Source organism: Hyperolius riggenbachi, chromosome 1, assembly GCF_040937935.1.
Source record: "Hyperolius riggenbachi isolate aHypRig1 chromosome 1, aHypRig1.pri, whole genome shotgun sequence".
In the NCBI taxonomy this organism is placed as follows: Eukaryota; Metazoa; Chordata; class Amphibia; order Anura; family Hyperoliidae; genus Hyperolius; species Hyperolius riggenbachi.
Window position 1 is genome coordinate 457,019,637 of NC_090646.1, and position 19,694 is coordinate 457,039,330.

Here is a 19,694-nt window from a genome sequence, read left to right on the forward strand (position 1 = left end):
GAGGGGAAGAAATGAGAGACAGAACGGATTCCGGGGACTCACACTGGCTTGGACAGGTGATGTTATTGCTGCTGGCTGGGGGAGCCAGAGTGGGGGGAGGCCTGGGCCTGAGAGGCAATCGGCGGCTCCACAGGTTTTGAATCTATTTCATGCTGAAATCGATTCAAACCTGTGTGCAGTGTATGGGGAAAATGAGATCCCTCTATGATCAGATTAGGTCACAGAGGGATCTGTTGGTCCATCTGGTAGCCATCTATTAGTGTATGGCCACCTTAACAGCAAAACTAACAATATGAAGATTTGCCATCCAGCTCTATGATGCACATACTTGGCCATGAGGATGGCTCAGTGCCAACAGCTGGCTTGCCATGTTGCAAAACTGAAAGTCTGTTCATGGCATTCAAGGGGTACCATGAATGACAGACACTACCACCAGTTTAATAGCCCGAACATTTGCATAGCGCTTTTCTCCCATTGGACTCAAAGCGTTCAAATGCTGCAGCCACTGGGACGCCCTCCAGAGGCCCCCTGCAGTGTTAGGGAGTCTTGCCTTGAACTCTTTACTGAATTAGGTACTGTACATTGCCAGAATTCGAACCCTGATCTCTCATGTCAAAGGGACAGCACTTGCCTTTCCAGTACATGTCACGGATGTTAGGTTGAATTGTAATCTGACGAAGTTGAAGACCAACTCAAAGACCTTGAGATCTTTTCATGTTTCTTAAGCCATAATACAAGTGCTGTCCATGTAGGTCTCACATGTCAACTTATTAAAGAATATGCTGATGGAGACAGGAAAATTGGGCGCATGAGAAGTGGACAAATCGGGCGCCGCCATTCACTCTAATGTTAAATATATAAACGTACTGTGTTCTAAATCTACTCGATAGTAGGCTACTCTCCTTTTCGAAAGACTCTTCTGTGTCTTAGTGTTAGGCACCACCAATGGGGTAGTCTTAGGGTAAGGAATTGTAGAGGGAGAGTTCTGCGTGAGAGTAGGGTTAGGTTTAGTAGTAGTGAAAATATTGGTAATATTTTTCGGCTACATCTAAGACGTACACACGATTACGCCTAAAATATATGGTTTTGTAATAATTACAATCATTTAAAATCACTTTATAAACAAAATTGCCAATTTTAAGCCATATTTCTTTGTAAACCAATATTTCAGTACGCCTTCCCAAAAAATAATGATTTGGGCTTTATCCTGCGCCCTTTTTACACAGCGCCTCTATTGCATGCACACATGTATGCAGCCAACGCCTTGGTGCCAGATTCCACATATTCAGAGGCTTTGTGGAGTATGTGCCTCAAAAGGTCTAAGCACTTTTGGCAGCATAAAGGGGACCTACACAATCTTGGGCAGCTGATTTTAATGTTTTGGTTAGTCAGTATAGAATATCATTATCTTTTATGAAGGACCAAAGAACTAAACACTGTGCATCATTAGCAGCACTAATTGTAATTCAGCTTTTATTATGCCCTTTTCCACCTCACCTTTAATGGTGAAAAGCATTGCTGAGCTTATGCTGACTAGATACTTTGTAGCAGAGCTACCACAATGCATGCTGGGAGATTCACATCAGTAAGGCTCAAGGAAGTCCAGCCCAGTCTCTACTTACAGTGGCTTGCAAAAGTATTCGGCCCCCTTGAAGTTTTCCACATTTTGTCACATTACTGCCACAAACATGAATCAATTTTATTGGAATTCCACGTGAAAGACCAATACAAAGTGGTGTACACGTGAGAAGTGGATCGAAAATCATACATGATTCCAAACATTTTTTACAAATCAATAACTGCAAAGTGGGGTGTGCGTAATTATTCAGCCCCCTTTGGTCTGAGTGCAGTCAGTTGCCTATAGACATTGCCTGATGAGTGCTAATGACTAAATAAATAGAGTGCACCTGTGTGTTATCTAATGTCAGTACAAATACAGCTGCTCTGTGATGGCCTCAGAGGTTGTCTGAGAGAATCTTGGGAGCAACAACACCATGAAGTCCAAAGAACACACCAGACAGGTCAGGGATAAAGTTATTGAGAAATGTAAAGCTGGCTTAGGCTAAAAAAAGATTTCCAAAGCCTTGAACAACCCACGGAGCACTGTTCAAGCGATCATTCAGAAATGGGAGTATGGCACAACTATAAACCTACCAAGACAAGGCCGTCCACCTAAACTCACAGGCCAAACAAGGAGAGCGCTAATCAGAAATGCAGTCAAGAGGCCCATGGTGACTCAGGACGAGCTGCACAGATCTACAGCTCAGGTGGGGGAATCTGTCCATAGGACAACTATTAGTCGTGCACTGCACAAAGTTGGCTCTTTTGGAAGAGTGACAAGAAGAAAGCCATTGTTAACAGAAACGCATAAGAAGTCCCGTTTGCAGTTTGCCACAAGCCATGAGGGGGACACAGCAAGCATGTGAAAGAAGGTGCTCTGGTCGGATGAGACCAAAATGGAACTTTTTGGCCAAAAATGCAAAACGCTATGTGTGGCAGAAAACTACCACTGTAAACATGAAGGAACACGCACACCATGTGGTTTCTAATGTAAAAAGATGTATTGAAAAACATAGGCTGACAAGGTGCAATCAAACACATAAAATGAGGCACAATAGAGAATTGTATGTACAAGAATATACAACAGTAATCAGTAGCCCTACTTGGTACAGCATGCAGGCAATGAATTAGGTGCAAAACAAATGCACACTGAAGGGCAGAAATACAGACACAAACTGTTGCGCTAGCTGACAATAGGAGATACTAACTGATACTGGTATCTGGAGCAATAAAGAACAATGGATGACAAAATAGTCCAATGCGAATCCAATGTATACAGAGTGAGAAAGCGAGGCATAAAGCACGGCTGCATTACCCAGACGCAGCGTTTCGGAAAGTTCCTTTGTCAATGGGACAGGCAGGTGGGCAACTGAGGCAGAGCGGCAGAGCGGTGATGTCCCCAGGACCTCTTGGAGTCTGCAAAAGACTTGAGAATGGGGCGGAGGTTCACCTTCCAGCAGGACAATGACCCTAAACATAAAGCCAAGGCAGTAATGGAATGGTTTAAAACAAAACATATCCATGTGTTAGAATGGCCCAGTCAAAGTCCAGATCTAAATCCAATCGAGAATCTGTGGCAAGATCTGAAAACTGCTGTTCACAAATGCTGCCCATCTAATCTGACTGAGCTGGAGCTGTTTTGCAAAGAAGAATGGGCAAGGATTTCAGTCTCTAGATGTGCAAAGCTGGTAGAGACATACCCTAAAAGATTGGCAGCTGTAATTGCAGCAAAAGGTGGTTCTACAAAGTATTGATTTAGGGGGGCTGAATAATTACGCACACCCCACTTTGCAGTTATTGATTTGTAAAAAATGTTTGGAATCATGTATGATTTTCGATCCACTTCTCACGTGTACACCACTTTGTATTGGTCTTTCACGTGGAATTCCAATAAAATTGATTCATGTTTGTGGCAGTAATGTGACAAAATGTGGAAAACTTCAAGGGGGCCGAATACTTTTGCAAGCCACTGTACACAACTGCATCTGAAGATGCTGTGCTTGCTGTTTTTTTCCAATAACGCATTAATAAATAACCCGAATACCGAGCATAAACTGAATTTGTTTTTTTATTATTTATTGTAATCCTGTTAATGTTTTAGTATTTATTTTAATATAGCAATATTTTCTTTTAATGGCTCGCAACAGGCCTCAATTCACTAAGCTTATCTCCTGTCTTTAATAACTCTTCTGAGCTGTTTCTACGGTTATCACCATGGTGATAACTGTAGAAGCAGCTCAAAAGAGTTGGTGATAACTGTGGAAACAGCTCAGAAGAGTTATTAGACACAGGAGATAAGCTTAGTGAATTGAGGCCATATCACTCAGGTAGTGACCCCAGCAGGATATTTTTTGTTTGTGGTGTAGGTAAATCATAATCTTCTTTAAAGCAAAACTCTGTGTAGAGGGAAGCCACTGGATGGGATACTATGGCTTCTCTCATCCTCCTCCATCACGCCGCTGCTACACGTCATCATGCTGGCCGTGCGCATGGTTCTCTAACATTGAACCGTGCATGTGCAGGACTCTCACGCTGTCCGCGTGATGGTGCATAGACACCGGTGTGATGACACGTATGCATGCGCGGCGGAGACTCGTAACGGATTCGCCTGCGGAACTGAAAGTGGAGCCACGACGATGCTGGGGGACCTTGCAGCCTACGGGGGGCTGGAGGAAGCAACAGGTAAGTGCAAATTGTGTTTTTAAAGCTGCTCAGTATCCCATTAATGTCCACTGTATATAAGCTGTACTCTAATGCTGGGCATACACGGCTCGATTTTGCCGCTTGATTCCACCCCCCCATTCGTTGTCCGCGCTCGATTCCACAGGCGATTCTCTTATCTACCGCTCATTTTTCTTATCTTTTCCCATTGTCCTCCATGCAGAATGAAGTGCAGAAACGATCGGGCGGGAGATCGGACAAGTCGGAAATTATCTACCGAACCATCTAAATGGCTCAGAATCGAGCCGTGTGTTCCCAGCATAAGTTTTGTCAGTATACTGGAATCAGTCTGATGAAGGCTTTAAAGCCAAAAGCTTACTGCTTTTCCTCTAAGTTAGCCAATCAATGGTATCAGCCTGATTTAAAACTTCTTGCTTTTGCTGATGCCTAACACAGTACAACAATCTACTGTTTCCCATCACAAGTACACTTTAATATGCTACTACCACTTCATTATTGTAGTCATTTTAAGTTTTTGACTATCTAATGTAATCGTGTTATTATTTCAAAACGAACATTTACAGGGATGCTACAATATCCTTTTCTTTCAGAGAAGGCCTATATTTTTTTTTTTTAGCAAGCAGTAACAGTCTGCTATTGTGTGGTGTGTGCTGTAGATAAAAATTAGAATGTATTTTAATATAGTAATCATGCATGGTTTAATAGTTAATGTTTCTGAATGCATGTTACCCACTTCCCTACAAGTGGTTTTCATCTTTTAGGTGAGTGCAGTTTTGATGTTTTAGCCTGTACCTGTCAATTCAGCAATATCACAACATAATATGACCCTGAGGTAACAAGAGCAATTATGCAAAATAGCACATTGCGTTGTATACAGGGCTGGGTACTGTATACAACAAAATATTATGTGCCATTTTACATAATTTCTCTTGGTGGCTTGACATTTAGGGGGGGGGGGGGTCTTTTTATCCCTTAGAACACAAAATACCGTACATGATTGTCTTACCCATATAGGGGTTGTAATGATAAGAACTTTATAAAAAAAAAATCTGACAGGTAGCTGTTCAGTTTAACAGAACCATCAGGTTTTAGACTAGTCTATCTCCTCATGGGTGGTTCTCAGGGTTGTCTTAGCTTTAAAAAGCATTTCCTGAATGGCAGTTGCTAATTCTAACAAGCGAGTAGGGAGGCTGGCTGGTATCATACTATTTTGGCATTTAGACTTAGCAATAGCCATTCAGGAAATGCTTTGAAAACAAAGAAAACCCTGAGAATCCCCCATAAGGAGATGGACTAGTCCAAAACATGTCAGTTCAGTCAGATTTTAACGGCTTACTTTTTGGTTGTAGTGGTCCTTAAAAAGTCAAAATTGATTCATGAAATTGTCAGTAAAATGCCACTGGGTTCCAAAAGAGACCCTACTGCTGCTATAGCTGTAGGTCCTCCCATGGACATGTAATTGCTTTTTCCCAGTGTTTATCAGTTACAAAGAAGATGTTGATGGTACTGCTATTAAAGGACACCTAAACTGAGAGGAATATGGAGATTGCCATATTTCCTTTTAAACAATACCAGTTGCCTGGCCTTCCTACTGATCCTCTGCCCCTAATACTTTTAGGCACAGAACCTGAACCAGCATGCAGAACAGCGGTTTCTTACTGAAGTCTGACTTCATTTGCAAGCTGCATGCTCGTTTCAGGTGTGTGATCCAGATAATACTGCAGCCAAAGTGATCAGCAGGACTGCCAGGCAACAGGTATGGTTTAAACAGACATATCCTCCAGCCTCCATATCCCTCTCAGTTGAGTCCTTTAAGGCTCCGAGTCCAATCCAACAGAACTTTATAGAGTTCTCCTTTAAAGAGTGTTATATTTGGTTCCTTGTAGGAAATCTGAACTGATCTGCAGTATAACACATTTTTCACACAAACAAAATCCCCGTGCTATGTCATAAGAGAACAGGATATTTGTGGGACTTATGTGGACAGCGTTCTGAAGTTTTTCCATGTGTGCAAGCCAAAGCATAAAATGTCCAACTGATCTTATTGTCTAGCAGTGGCTTGGCAGATGTGACAGGATAGAAACGGATGACCAATTAACATACCGTATTGATCCTGACAATGGCAAGGCTTTGCTGAAAGCTTTTGATAATAAATCAATGACAAAAATAGAACATGCATTATAATTTGCAAGCTATCGCTGAAGAGCAGCTGGTGATGCAACTACATCACATAAATCCATTCCCTCACATGACTTGCATTTTGCTATATAAACTAGGCATGCTGTGTACAAGTACATATCTTTTTAAGGTTGCATCAATGAAGGCACCCCATACACTGTGAAACATTCATGGGCAGATTTGATCACTGATCAAATCTGCTGCAGACTGTTAGGGCTTGTTCTCACAACAAGAGCTTTTCAAAGAGCTTTGTGATTTTAAAAGCTCTTGCTAATGTTATCCTATGTGTGTGTTCACACTGGAGCGATGCGATTTTGTAAAAATCCCCCATAGCATATTAGCATTGCAGTAGCAAGAGCTTATCAAAATAACTAGTGCTTAAAAAACTCTTACCCAAACATGCTGCCCAATCGTAATATCAATCAATCTTCAGCAGAAATAAACAGGTAGCGGTAATGCGGCAATGATATATATATATATATATATATATATATATATATATATATATATATAGACGCTGAGGCCAGACCACCATGGCATCCCCCATGCGAATGCTGCTCCCTGGGGTCCTATGCAGAGTATGAGTGAAGCGCTAGGTCCATTTCTAATATATTTTTCTGTACAAACTCTGTACAATATCAATCTTAAATTTCATAAATAGCTAAACCAAAAGCAGTGGTGTTTGAAAGGGGAGCATTGGTGGACTGCCCCACAATGATCAGAGCCAAATCAGCAGTCAGTTAGTGGTGGGTGACAAACAGGCGGCTCTGATTACAATGTTTGTAGTGGCAGGTGTTATGGACATCTTCAAAAACAGAATGGCGCTCCAACAGAGCTTCGGATCCAGGAGATAATACTCCAGTAAATGTCACCATTGAGCAAGCTCCACTACTCATGGGACAAGTAAACCTGGAAAACAAGATAAAACCGGAGCGCTCTATGGTGCATTAACGTTTTATTACAAATAAAACGTTCTTCCCTCTCCAACTTCCGTTGCTGGAGATCTGATGACGTTAGAACGCTGAAACCAGTCATGATGCTGTAAGTACTGTGAAAGAGACTAACCCATTCCAATGGTCTGAAAGTCGTCCAGACATTCATCTAGACATCCCTACTGCTGGCCACAGCGACGGAAGTCGGAAAGGGAAGAAGGGAATCCTCACTGCCCAGATGTTGGGCTACATGCTTCAAAAGCATTTACATCTTGTAAGTGCTTTTTTATCCTTTTTATTTGCAATAAAACGTTAACGCATCATAGAGCACTCCTGTTTTATCTTGTTTTCCAGTTATACTGGACAGGGCTGTGGAGTCAGAGTTAATGAGTTGGAGTAATTTTGGCTACCTGGAGTCGGAGTCAGAGGTTTTAAAAACTGAGGGGTCGGAGTTGGATTATTTTTGTACCCACTCCATAGCTCTGCAAGGGCTGTGGAGTCGAGGAGTCACAGCAATTTTGGGTACCTGTTTATAACCATGTAACCCATACAATTTTTCAGGTGTAAAGAACTCCAGTTCATGTACATTTTTATCTGTGCCAATCCATTTGTAATTGGTCTATGACTACTTTTAGTGTCAGATTGTCACTCATTGTAATATGAGTGGGAATAAAGTTGCCATAGTGTTATTATAACACATTTAACAGGATAACATTACTTACAAAGTACATTTGGTAGTCTTATATGAAGTGCATTACCCCTTGCAGAACATAGAAAAAAACAAGAATATTAATAGTCCAGGCTCTACATGCATGCTTAACCATATGATGAGCCACCTCCAAGCTCAATGGAAAGTCCACTTAGCCTCAAGGAAGAGGTGTTTACTGTGACCTTGGATCCAGTGAAGAGGAGAAGGAAAAGGAGGATGCAGTGGCAGTCAGCCAGGAAAATAATAATTTTGCCCGCTGCCACTGTGGAAATAAGGGATTTTTGGAGACCAGACCAATGCATGGCTTACAGTTGAGGCTCACTCTGTACAAGAAAAGGCTTTTAATCTGGCTCATATTTTGTTAGAAAATAGTTTTCTGGCATGTAACTGCAGTGCACATACCAAGGCACTTTAAAAAAAAAAAAAAAAACGTTGGCATATAGCACAAAGTAGAGATGAACCCCCCCCGCCCCCCGTACACATTTTTCTCCACATAAATGGTAAATGGTTACCCTCCAGAGGCCGGAAAAACAAAAAACCAAACAAAAAAAACCACACCAGTTTTTTTCTCCTCTTGGCTTCACTGATGTTTGGATTCAGGGCCTTCTGCATCCAGAACAGTTTAGCCTGTTCAGACTTACTGTCCTAGAAATGAATGGAGGCATATTTAGGCAACACTTGTGAGGAAAACCAGAATTGAGAGGCATATGGATGCTGTCACATTTATTTCCTTTTAAACAATACCAGCTGCTTGTTAGTCCTGCTGATCTCTTTCGAAGCAGTAGTGTCTGAATCCCACACACCTGAAACAAGCATGCAGCTAAATGGAACAGACAGAGCATGCTTGTTCAGGGTCTAAAGCTAAAAGTATTAGAGGCAGAGAATGAGCAGGGCAGCCAGGCAATATGCATGGTTTTAACCACTTTACCTCCCGCAGTACGGATTTCTCCGTCCCTTTTTTCCCCCCTAAAAAACCAAGGGACGGAGAAATCCGTACCTTCCGCACTACCGCCGCTGTCCGCGCTCCCGCCGCTCGTGCACGCCGCCGCCCGCGCTCCCGCCGTTCGTGCACGCCGCCGCCCGCCCAGAGATCAATAAACGGGAAAATCTATTCCCGTTCGTTGATCTAAGCCCCCACAATGATCTGCTGCTTCTTTGAGAAACAGCACAATCATTGTGATTCTCCCAGCCTCGTAGTGCTTCCTGTAAGCGTCCTGGTCGCATGTAAACAAACTCACTGTGGCCATCTTGTGGCCAAATAGTAAAACTACACCCTAAAGCATTTTACATATACAAATACATTAGTTTTACACAATAAATTAACTCATTACCTCCCACACTCCCCAATTTTTTTTTGTAATAAAAAAATAAAAAAAATACAATAAAAAACAACAACATAAATAGTTACCTTAGGGACTGAACTTGTCAAATATTTATGTCAAGAGGGTATAAACTACGGGCTTGTAATTAGGTATGGATGCAAAACTGAAAAAAATGCACCTTTATTTCCAAATAAAATATTGGCGCCAAACATTGTGATAGGGACATAATTTAAACGGTTTTATAACCGGGACAAATAGGCAAATACATTTCATGGGTTTTAATTACAGTAGCATGCATTATTTAAAAACTGTAATGGCCGAAAACTGAAAAATAATAATTTTTTCCTATTTTCCCATTAAAACACATTTAGAATAAAATAATTCTTGGCATAATGTCCCACCTAAAGAAAGCCTAATTGGTGGCGAAAAAAACAAGATATAGTTCATTTCATTGTGATAAGTAATAATAAAGTTATAGACGAATTAATGAAAGGAGCGCTGAAAGGTAAAAATTGATCTGGTGTTCAAGGGGTAAAACCCCGCAGTGGTGAAGTGGTTAAAGGAAACGGCCTCCATATTCCTCTCCGCTCAGGTGTGCTTTAAAGTAAATAATATCAGTGAAATGCAATTATCTTAAAACAGGCCTCAACTTAGTAATGCACAAACTATGTTATTAGTGAGAGCATCAATTTTAGATATTTTAACCACAAACCAACACAAACACTTGAAATAGGTACCAAATCCAAACTGAAGTGTGCTAGAAATGTCTTACCTAAATGGCATCTTATCCTGATGTTGGTAGGCCCATAATGCTCTGTAATGACAGTTCCTGGCGTAAGCACCGATATACAAGCATTTCCAAACACATTGTTGCCAATGAAGGTACGGAGAGTTCCAAGCAAACGATACGTCCGTGGACATTTCTTGCAATTGGCAGGAATACACACTCCTTGGTTGACCAAATAAAATGTGAACCATTCCCCAGTTGGAGTGCTGTTTAATTTCCAACCTTGAGGCAAACTGCAGTTTGAAAAGGCTTTGTAGATGACTTCAAATTCACTGAGGATGGTGGCAAAGTTCTGTTCTAGCAGTTCTACATCATGCTTTTGTGCATCCCGTGAAAAATACGGCATAGTGGGTAAATCAGGAAGGAAGAAAACTTCTGGCTTTTGTATAGATGGCCTGTCGTTTAAATAACGACCTTGTTCGCGGATGCCTTTGTGAATTCTGCCCATGCCAGACCAGGAGTACCTTTTGGCATATTCCTGCAGATTATGATAAAGTTTTTGGTTCAGTCCATCGTTATGGGTACAACGTACACACTCACGCGAGTGGCAATAAGCAAACCCGTTCTGCAAGCCTTTGGCATCCGAACTCTGAATAAGTAAATTCACAGTGGCAAAGGGAGAACGGGGCTGGTCCTTACCAACTCGGTAACAATACCATGCAAACAACAATAAGAGGCAGACAACGGTAGTTAGTGCGAGGGTATTACAATCACGCACAGCCTGGATGCATCCAGCAATCAGATCACGAAGTCCTTTCAGTAAACAGGTCCAGTCAGTCAACCACTCTGCAGACATTTTTGTCCAGCTGCTGTCTGGTTTATAAGACGATGCAATGCAACAAGGACTGGAAGTTCTAGGAGGGGCCCACACCATGCGGGTTAATATGGATGAGTTGGTGAACGACACAACATGATTCTGCCTGTTCTCTTTAGACATCTAAGCAATGTATTAGTAGCTAGGGGTTGCTTGATGCTGAAATCTAGAAACACATAGAAACACATGGGACCATACTGACTTCCGTGGCCTGGTTTTGTACAGTACGTAGCAATGTGTCATCACTGGCTTTACTGCTATCCACTGAGGGGAGGTCATTCTGAAGAAGACTGCAGGCAGGCTAGATCTGTTGGAGATAAAACACAAAATGTAACATTGTATTTTATGTGCATTGAAGGAATGAGCAATCTTAAACATTACATATAGTACATGCTTAAAATGGGTTTTCTCATAATAAGACAAGTTCTTTCTACAATGATGAATGTATCCAATTAATATTTAACTGGCCCACGAGCTTGTAAAAGGAAACAAAGTTATCTCCACATTATTTGACCAATCCCACTTTCTAGGTTTAACCAAAAACAAAATAAACAAACAACAACAAAAAAGAAGCAAAAATTATGAAAACATCCCAGTTACTAGAGGATACACGAAGAACAAGTTATGTGTAGAAGAGACATTTTTTTTCTTCCCTATAGTATTGTGCCCTCTAGTGGCTGGCAGATTAAAGGTTTTTTGTTTTGTTTTTGTTTTTTTCTTGCAGAATTGAGGATATTGTCAACAGCAGTCTCAGCCAAGAAAATCACCAGCACTGTTAAGGTGGCCACACACCATACAATTAAAAGATCTAATTTTACACCAATTCAATAAATACGATCGGTTATCCTGAAAAAAACGGAAGCTTTTTTACATTAATTCCAGAAATCTGATTGAAATTCCCATTTTTATTCGATACATTTATATGAAAATTGAATGGTGTGTGGTAGATTGTCAATTACTTGATGTACAGAGCCAAGCAATTTTTTTTCTGAGTTTTCAATCATAATTGGGGAAACGTTGAACATATGCGTGTGGTACATTGTAACATTCCAAAAATCTGACCAATCAATCAGAAAAATTGATTGCAATTCTTGAATTGAAAAGATGTATGGTGTGTGGTCACCTTTATATAGAGGAGAGCATGTGCATTTGCAATTTAACCCCCTAAGGGCAGGAGGGAGTAAATAGTAATAAGCACACTAATCATTACCTCACCTGCCAAAAGATTTGTTATTTTGTCCAAGCGCATACCGGAGTGGTTCTATAGGCTCAAAACAACCCCTGGCCCTATGCTCTAGGCCAATTTTGTTTTATTGTTAAAATGATAAAACATAAAAAGTCTGGTGTCCCTTAATTGGTCAGTATTTCCCAGCTGCCACTCTTGCCGGGAGTCTGGTCTTATCTGTGGTTCCCCTGACACGTCCATTAATAATGCCTTTATCCAGCAGGGCTGCCACTTTGTCTGTTCATCTGCCCCTTGTTTTTTTTCTACTTCTCTCTTTTTCTACCCTCTGTCTGCTTATCTATACCTTTTATTCCCCCCCCCCACCCCCCCCCCAAAAAAAAACACACTCCTGGGCACTGATTTTCAACAACCCCAAGGTTACAATTTACCAAACATGTGTGAACCATGACTACACTGAAGTGTCATATTATATAAAATCTTATTTTTTTTTCTTGGAACTGTGCAATATGAATTCAGTAAGGTGAGGGTACATCATGCACTGTCCGATATATGCACTGTATGCATTTAGCACCATTCTCCCAGTATGTAATTGCTCGTAAACTTGGTTAAAAATAATAAAAACGGAGAAGTAAAAAGTAGTGATGTACGACCTCATCAGAAGGATCACAGCCTTCCCTAGACACAAAGCTATTAGACTCTTAAAATGCCCACCATAGATACAATCTTGATTGCACAATCTAAAAGTGCCCACTAATGATACAATCTTGATTGTACAATCTTACCACTTCTATGTAATATGAGGGTCTGCATAAAGCATCTATTCAAAAGTATATTCACTCAGTTCACTCTTTTACTATATAAATGTGTTAAGATTGTACAATCAAGATTGTGTCATTGATTGACACCTGTACAAGGATGACAGAGACAGCTCTACCAAACTATGCTGAGGTCAATTTCCTAGTACTATACTTTTTATGCCGGTGTATTAGTAAAGATTATGTTCCACTTGTCATTTTCAGACTGATGAAGGATAATCAGCCTCTGTACGCCTGGTGGACCCGGGGTCATGTCGATATTGGGATCCTCTTACAACTGTATATTCTTTCTGGAAAGCAGATTCCCTCCCTCTCATAGCAGTCAATCCTCAGATATTGCTGGATGCAAAGCAAGATATCTGCAGCTTAAATAACCCTCACAGGAAAAACATATGGTATTACATTACTATGCAAAACAAGCCCTCCCAGGAATTTCTATGCATTATAATTACTGTATATTGCATTATTAACAACAAATTCCCTAGCAGAATTGCAAACATCTCTCTCATATGGCACACTGCCTCTAAAATGTAACCGCAATTTAACAAATACAATCGTAAAACACCCCCACAAGGATGTGCAAATGGAAAACTTTCCTTGGATCTAAAAAAGGGCCCTCTGTGAAGATCTGAACGCCTAGTTTAATGTCCTTTAAAAAAGGTACACACGCCATCAAAATTTCCTTTTCTTTTCCCGACTGAAAACGGACAGACCTGTAAAAAATCTCTAAAAAATGTTTGCTTTTAAAGTGGATCCGAGACAAACTTTTGCTGCCTGCATTTTTCAGCCCCTTACATATATAGTTTATTGGGCATTCTTCCCCCCAAATGCTTTTTTTTCCTCAAGCACCTAGGCATTTTGAGTCCCATGCTGCAAGTGCTCATGGGAGCTCAGCCTGCGGAGGAGGAGGCTTTTGCTGAAGCATGCACGAGATTTCAGGGGGAGGAGGAGAGGGGAGTGGAGTTTTCACAGGCTGAGGGTGGAAATGCAGAGCAGCTTGCCTGTGTAATGACGACAAGCAGAATATGGCTGCTCTAATTGTATCACAGGAAGAAATAATCATATACTGATGAAGCTGTTTGCAGCTAAATTTACCGTGTAAAACATCCTTAGATAAGATATATAGACAAGTTGCTTGCTATAGTTTTTCATCACGGATCCCCTTTAAATGTCTGGAACTACTGATGTTTTTCCCTATGAAAGCTCTGATCCTTGTAGGCAATATTCAGACCAGGCAGAGATCAGGCTGTGTATAGTCCCTCTTTCACAAAGAGGTTAATTGGTTTATGCCAGCTGACTGTCCCCAGAATCTCTAGGTGGCATATTTGATATGTGTCATATAGCCAAGTACATAAACAGAATCTAAAATTGTATTCTACAGTCTCAAACGCGTGTGAGAGCTGTTGCTTGCAGAGACTGGGACTTGATCTCTTGGGCATCAGTTTGGAGGCTGAGTTTTGTACAGACAGGTCACTAGCCTACAGGCTACTGAGCTGTTCTGTTGCTAAGGAGGGGGGCGGAGGGATAATGGCATAGTGCACAACACTGGAAAGCTGAGATGAGATGATTAAGCAGGCTGTATCTCTCAGTTGATGCATCAGGGTTGCTGTAGATTCTTGGTCACGAACCCCTTGCTGAGAACCCTCTAATGTGAAGTCAAAACCCCATGCTGTACTTATGGATATCTCAGAGAGGTTCACAGTCTAATCTCTACTACAGTCACAGTCTAATGTCTACTTTTGTCAAAGGCCAATTTTGGGGAGTTCTTTTAATTGACGTAGGAGGAAACTGGTGTGCTCCAGTCACAGTAACATGAGGAGAACAAAAACTCCATATACAGTGTCCTGGCAGAGTTTCTGGCTTGGGACAGTGTTTTTAAAGTGCCAGTGATTTGAAAATCTCTTGCTAATGTAATGCTATGAGTGTAATGCTAATGTAATGCTATGAGTGATTTTTCTTAAAAACAAAAAATCCCATCACTCAAGTGAGAACACACACATAGCATTATATCAGCATAGCAAGCACTGGTAGTGTGAACCAGCCCTAAGTGATATTTGCAATCATGTGCATGCATGCACAGTATGAATTTACTTTTAATACGTTCATTTAGGATTGGATTTAGTAAAACATGTGAGATCACACACCTACTAATTCAATAACTTTTCAACAATCTACTCCATAGTTTGGCATTAGCCAGGTATACCATCTAATAGATGTGCCTCAAAAAAATCCAGTCCTGGTTTTCTAGGTCATTAGTTCATGTCGGTTTTTAGATCATGCATATTTTGTAGATGATATCATGTGCAATGCACAACATTGTCAGTGTTCCAATTATTATTTAGTATTGATACAGCCAGAGCCGGGACAAGGTCCTCCAGCACCCAAGGCTGAGACACCAAAGTGCGCCCCTCCATCCCTGCCACCCGAGCCATCAAACACTGATTGCTATTAGACTAAGAGGCGCCACAGGGCCCACAACCTCCCCAACACCTTAATATCTAGTTATCTGGCTTGCAGTCACTGCCATGTATGCCCTTTTCTTATTTCTTTCTGCTTCAAACACAATTAGGAATGAGAGCTGAATGAATTCTGCGCCCCTCTTACACTGCGCCCTGAGGCTGGAGCCTCTCCAGCCTATGCCTCGGCCCGACCCTGGATACAGCATTGGCATCTTCTGCAGCACTGTAGATTGTCTTGTAACTTAACTGTCCCCTCAGAGGGGCTCACAATCTAATCCCTACCATAGTCATATGTCTATGTATGTATTGTGTAGTGTATGTATTATAGTCTAGGGCCAATTTAGGGGGAAGCCAATCAACTTATCTGTATGTTTTTTGGGATGTGGGAGGAAACTGGAATGCCCATAGGAAACCCACGCAGACGCAGGGGGAACATACAAACTCCATGCAGATAGTGCCCTGGTTGAGATTTGTCCCTTACCACTATGCCACCATGCTGCCCATAATGGTTCTACATAAACCATTTTGGCATTATTTTTTTATTGCCTAGCTGGCTGGATCTACAATGCTGTCTTCCTGTTCTAATGCATGTCTGTTATGAGCTGTCCACACTCCTCCCCCTATACTATCATCACGCAAAAAGAGGTAGCTAGAGCAGGGAGGGACACCAGCCAGTCCTTTGCAGTAAACACAGATTTGGCTTAGCCCACCTCTGCCACAGGAGGGAGCAGAGGGAGGAGGCGGTTGTGGTCATGCTTTATGCGATGGAAGAAACTCCCACTCTGACGGCAGCTCTATATTTGTGCACAGATCCCAGGGTCATGAGGCGACTTTCCCATTAGGGGATTCCTTGGGAATGGTTGTGTGAAATATGAAAACAGAAATGGCATAATCTATTCACCTTTCCTGACAATGTAAAACCCAACATGGTAAACTTTAGTGGTCTCTTGCATTCTCCTTTATTAGTAATCAAAATAAATATCCCTTCATTCAAACTTAAGTTTATAAAGCAATGGTATATGTAGTCTGGTGTGGAAGAAACTGTCTGGTGTGTAGAAATTCCAGACCGGAACCCCATCAAATATCCATGTAAACTGTATCTCCCCAATTCTAGCAAGGTGCAAGTCTGAATAGGAATAGATCCCTACAGCCATGTCCCCAAATTTAATGAAACAAACTCCATATTCTTCTTCTTTCAGCCATACAGTTTTGAAATTATATTTTAACACGGTTGTGATGTTCATTTACTCACATACTTTTGTTGATTTAGTATAGTTTATTTAAGAACCAATGGCTAAAATCATTGGCTCAGTCATGCCATGCAGGCTTTGAGCACAAACCAAAATCCAGAGAACTGCTTACTGCTCATACAAATCCACTCATCCACACAGTCTACGCCTCAGATCAATGCACTCCTAAGGCAGCAAATAATTTGTCTGTAAATTATTCAGTATGTTGTTAGAACAAATAAAAAAAATTAACGCTGTTCTCGGACTCTATTAGGCCTCGTTCACATCAGGGCCGTTTCTGTGCGCTTTCCACAGCGCACTGCCCTGTGCGTTCAGCAAGGTATTGATTTTTCCATGTAACTAAATGTAGCTGGTTCACATCTATGCGCTGCGCTGAGCAGCGTTACAGAAACGTAGTGTTGCAGGCATTTCTGTGCGTTGAGCTGTAAAGCGCACAGCAATGCAAGTGAATGGGTCCGCTTTTTTAGCGCATAGAAGCGCGTACAAGCGCATAGAAGCGCATGCGTTTTTTACCCCTAATTGGAGAAAAAAATACATTTACATACAAATACAAAGTTTTATTGACAACTGCTGCTGCTACAGTAAACAAAACGTGCTTTAAAGAAGCGCAGCGCAACGCACAGAAACGCGGACTAAAGCGCGCACAAGCGCATGCGTTTTTTACCATGCGCTTTAACACGTTTTTCAGCGCAGCAGATGTGAACGAGGCCTTACTCGTACGGAAAGGAACATCATAACTAGACTTCTCTTCTGCTTTACAGCGATTGATGGGCACTAAAAAAAACTGATATAATAACGGTGTTGTGGCAATGATATTTCCTGCATCATTCTCTGTAGAATGTAAAGAAAAGCTACCAGATCAATAGCCAGCCCATGGAAGCTGTTCTTAAAGTTGTATGAAACTCAGTATTTCTTCTTAGCGCTAAAAAAGTAGGTAAACACATTTTTATTGAATCTTATGTCAGAGTTTTATCCCACTTTAACTTTTCTGAATTAGTTTTCTATATATTTTTTGATTACTGAATTTTACACAAATGTTGCAGCTTTTCTATGAACAAGCTGTATTATCATTGTCAACATTTCCAGCTGGCTCAGTGACTAAATAGACTGGCTTCTGTATTTATGTATGTCCCCTAAAGACAAATAAATGACAATCCATTAGGTTTATCTCTAGACAGAATATTGCAAGGAACACCATTTCACTTACATTACTTTGCTGTATTAGTGGTATTTAACTTGCTATTGGAGAACATGCAATAACATGAACTGGATAGTTTTAAAGCATTTCTATTGTGCTGGAGTCTTCCACAGTAGTGCTGATGCCTTCCACAGCCCTTTACAGAGTACACTGAATTACTTCTGTCACCAACTGTCCCTGAGAGGTTCACAATCCAACATCCCTACTATAGTCATAGCGTAATGTTGCCACCATGGTCTGAGACAAATTTGTGGAGGAGCTTATTAACCTATAACTTAATATTTATCAGCTCATGCAGTCGTTTGTCTCGAAGGGAGGCTTGCTCAAGAAAAGGTGTGGCAGTACTGTAAAGAGTTGTCGTACCATTTTTTGTTACATGCTTTTAGAACATTTTAACGTACTTCACCTTACATATTAGCACCTATACATGGATACATGAAGCAATGTACCACTAAATGTAACACAATTTTCATTAGTTTATTAAGGCTGCAAGAACCTGCAGATTATTACCCATTCAGTTACATTTTATACAGTAGTTAAGGTTGTACTTCACGCTTTTCAGGTTGTGCCATTATAATTCGCTCCCCCATCCATTGCTATGCCTCCAATAACAAGGGTTGCAATTATGCCCTCTTATAAATTATAAGTGCCACCATTATGAACCCCAATTATTGTACAACTATTGCCCATTCATTGTGCCCCGGATAACGCATGACAACTAGCTTCCCTCAAAACCAGAGTAGATGTACAGCCAGAAAAGCAGATTTGGAATAGTTTGTTTTGCTGTCCAGGATTCTATGGCCATCCTATTAGATTTCTTATCCTGTGTGATGTCATGCAACATGAGACATGTACAGACAATACAACTGGCTGCATCCTGAAGCAGGCGCGTATACTAGGCCTGCTCTATTTGTTTTGAGGGAAATGGAGCAGGCACGCAAAGTGAGGCAAGCAGGTGAGGAGTACCATAAGGGGCAGCAGTAGTTCTAGTGTAGTAGCCACTTTTTAATATGTGGCCAAGCTTGTAAACAACTTTGCAAAAAACTTTTGCTGCACGTCTCTTAGCAATGGATTACTGATTGCTAAAAGAAAATTCTGGAAGTTATTTATGTCCCTCAGCAGGCTGGCACTCAAAGCCATACTGAAACTAGCACTCTACTACCATAAATCCTTATAAATGGTGTTCTAGCAATAGGTGCTCCTAGACACCATGCTAAAAACCCAAGCAAACCGCTAAATTCAGAAGATCTGAAATATCTCCAAATATATTTCCCAAGAGAGTTTCTAATTATATCCAGTTATTCAGATGACAGAACCACCAGAAGCCTGACCTGACTTTACTTCTGGGCACGGCAGATCAGTCATGACACAAAAGGTTTGATTCAGTTTAGGGTGTAAAGAAAAAACTTGTCTCATGAGAGTGAATTATTGGCTGCTACTGCATATACATTAGGGCTGAGTCAATTGCTAATTTAACGCTTGCCTGTGTGCTAATTAATTCATCCCATGTGTTAAAACAGTTGGTTCAAGTGTTAGGATGCTGCTTTTATGTGTATTAGTGGGCAATTTCTATTGCCTTTCCTGAGCACCACACACTACTTAGAGCCTACTCCCTTGACTTTAAAAAGGATTTACCAAATAAAGTGTCGTTTTTTTTACTCACTATACACTCATGCAGGCTGGATACTATTAACGCAACCCTCTCCCTCTACATTTGCAGGCATCCTGGTCTGATGTTGAGGACAAGGGGTACATTCCTTTTCTTCAATGCCCAGCAGAAGGTGAGGCTGATTTATGATAAA

At 41.1% G+C, this 19,694-nt stretch overlaps 1 protein-coding gene across 6 annotated transcripts in view; it reads right to left on the reverse strand.

Annotated features, from left to right (window-relative positions):
• Window positions 1-19,694, reverse strand: part of ASPHD2 (aspartate beta-hydroxylase domain containing 2) — a 78,276-nt gene that overhangs the window by 20,664 nt on the left and 37,918 nt on the right. For all 6 annotated transcript variants that reach the window (XM_068238939.1, XM_068238922.1, XM_068238891.1 and 3 more), the window contains one exon: window positions 10,156-11,291. In XM_068238939.1, the coding sequence (XP_068095040.1) occupies window positions 10,156-11,107 (952 nt within the window). In that variant the 5' untranslated portion in view covers window positions 11,108-11,291. The remainder of the gene's footprint in view (window positions 1-10,155; window positions 11,292-19,694) is intronic.